This window comes from Austrofundulus limnaeus, unplaced genomic scaffold (genome assembly GCF_001266775.1).
Source record: "Austrofundulus limnaeus strain Quisiro unplaced genomic scaffold, Austrofundulus_limnaeus-1.0 Scaffold397, whole genome shotgun sequence".
Classification (NCBI taxonomy): domain Eukaryota; kingdom Metazoa; phylum Chordata; class Actinopteri; order Cyprinodontiformes; family Rivulidae; genus Austrofundulus; species Austrofundulus limnaeus.
In genome coordinates, this window is record NW_013952799.1 from 282,768 (window position 1) to 285,525 (window position 2,758).

The 2,758-nt window shown below is 34.6% G+C and overlaps 1 protein-coding gene across 1 annotated transcript in view; it reads right to left on the reverse strand.

Moving 5' to 3' along the window:
* The window catches only part of LOC106528695 (major histocompatibility complex class I-related gene protein), a gene marked incomplete in the record, with an annotated part of 9,954 nt that overhangs the window by 3,657 nt on the left and 3,539 nt on the right, over positions 1–2,758 (reverse strand). The window contains 2 exon segments of the mRNA XM_014023929.1: positions 598–723; positions 1,160–1,449. Coding sequence (XP_013879383.1) covers positions 598–723; positions 1,160–1,449 — 416 coding nt within the window.

Sequence of the window (2,758 nt, forward strand, 5' to 3'; positions counted from 1 at the left end):
AGAAGAACCCGTCCAGAAGACCTATACAATTTTCTTCTTTTTGATTTTTTACCTGGATTACTGAGATGCATCAGGACATAAATTTTAATTAGTTCTCATACTTATAACTTTGCCTCTCATTACTCTTTTTCCACCATAACTTTTAAAAAAATAGTATCTCAATCACAGAAGATGCCACATTTTAATCCTCTAAATCTGTGTGAAAACAAAATTTCATCCAATTTTGATTTTGATCTAAGACACCTGGGGAATTTGTCATTTAATGATTCACAGTTCTGTCAATAAATGTGACCTTTGAGCTCTTTATAAAACAATAAATAATATAGACCTTTGCACTTCATAAAGAACAACGACAACAGCTACACATTCTTGTGCATGAGCAAAACAAATTTGGAGTGAAATTTGTAATAAATGTTTTAGAATACACTGAATTTTGTTTTAAAGTAAGCATATTGAATAATTTGCTACTGTTCATTTTTTCTGATGGAAAAAGAGCTACTTTGTTTCCTGTGTTCTTGTTTACAAGGTAGAATTAGAGGTTCATCGATAAAGGCTGGGAAAATTCAATCTAACAAATGTTAGAAAAAAACTACTTACAATCATCACATTTCCTCCTTTTATATAAAATAACCAATACAATGATCACGATTGACACCACGATTCCAACAGCAACTCCAGCAATGATCCCGACTGTATTTCCACCTTCTTCAGGAAGATTGTGATCTAAAACAAAGAACACAATAATTTCAGCTACATTTTTAGTTCTCTTTCATACATGATCTGTGTAACTTATACACATCAAAAACCTGCAAGTTTACATAAAGACACTTTGTTGGTTCACTTTTCAGAGTAGATTTCTGTTATGATGAGTAAGAAGTTCTTGCTTATGATGCCAGCACATCRTAAGAAACAAAAATATGGATAGTGCTAACTCTAAGAACTATAGAAAAGTTTCTGCAGCCTGAAAGCACACATTGTCAAGAACTAACCAATCTTCTTTAACAAAAAGAATTAACCAAAGTTAAAATAGTGTTTGGATATGGTTAAGTTGCGATAAACTAAATAGTTTATTCAGTTGGAGGGCATTTAGTCCTTTTTGCAAATATATTGCTTACAAAGAAGAACATCCCAAATGGTAAATTCAGACAGGATTTCTTACTCCACTTCTTTTCAACATGCATGTTGGAGGCACGATGGATGACTTCACAGGTGTAAATGGAAACATCTGACTTCAAAATCTCCACACGGTCTTTCCTCTGGAAGGTGTCGTCCTCATTGGGACGAACGCCAGACGTCTCCACTCCATCCTCTCTGGTTAGGACACGACCGTTCTTCTTGATCTGCAGTTCGATGTCTTTGGGGTAGAAGCCTGTGGCCAGGCACGTCAAGATCACGTTGGTCTCAATTTTGCTCTTTTGTGAGAACAGGAACACTTCAGGTTTCTCTGGAAAGAGAAAATGGAAAGGTACTTCACAATGTCTTAAAGTCATCTCATATGTGACAGTTANCTTTTGTGAGAACAGGAACACTTCAGGTTTCTCTGGAAAGAGAAAATGGAAAGGTACTTCACAATGTCTTAAAGTCATCTCATATGTGACAGTTATGCTAATAAATAGGCACACAGACCTATAGAGTAAGTTTCAATTTAATCACAGAATATTTCTCGGTCTATCCTCTGCCATCTATGTACAGCATTCGTACATTTATTGGTAAATGGCATTTTATAAATTATGGAGAGATTCCCCCACTAAAAGTTCAGTTCAGTTTAGTTAATTCAATTCTTTGAAAAAACAACATAAATTCAACATACAACAAAAATACAAATCATAAATTGAATGAAAGATAGCAGAAGAAGAAAAAAATCTTATCATGTCTGCCCCTTTTTCTCAAATAAATAAATTCAATCATAAATAATCTTTAGTTTATAAAAAAATAACAAAGGTTTAACTCCTTGAACAACAATTCATATATTTACATATTTCTCCAGCAAATTATTCTTTATCATTCTCTTAAATCTACTCATTGATCTGGCATTTTTAATGTCATCTTCCAGATTATTCCATAATCTTATGCCCTTTACTCCRTTCCTTTAAACTGGTTCTAAATTTGGGTTTAACAAACATTTCTATCCCTTTGAGATCATAACAAGTCTCTCTTTTAACAAAGTGTAATTGAATGTTTGAAGGTAATGTGTTTTTATGAGCCCTATACTGTCAAGAGATCTGACCGCACCAATCACCGCCAGGATTGGAATCAGACCCGCTGAGCCCCCTCTGGACCCCCAGCAGAGAAGAGAGCGCGACAGGAAGAGAGGCCACAGAAAGGATCGAAGTGGAAACCGAGAGGAGAAGAAGGTCAAGAGGCAGAAGGAGCAGAAATGATTATTGAAGTTAATCAATTGTAATGCTGGCAAAGATACATATGTAACCTGAGTAATGATTATGCTTAATTGCAATGTGTGTGATTTAACTAATGTACTATGATAATTAATGTGTTTTTAAATGTAAGATGGTGATACAGGAAGAAAAGAGTCAAGGTGTGTCTTAAGATGTAGGAAGGTTGGGTGTGTGCTATTTTGGACGGTGAAGTACAGGGCACATTCCTGTGATACAGGACTGATAAAATACCATAATTAACCAAACCATAGAATTTCAACAACTTCAACTGATGGAAAAATGTATTTGATGGGTGATAATGCTTTCTGGTGATAATTCTTACAGCTCTTTTCCATAAAACAAAAATTGGGTTTGTAATTGTT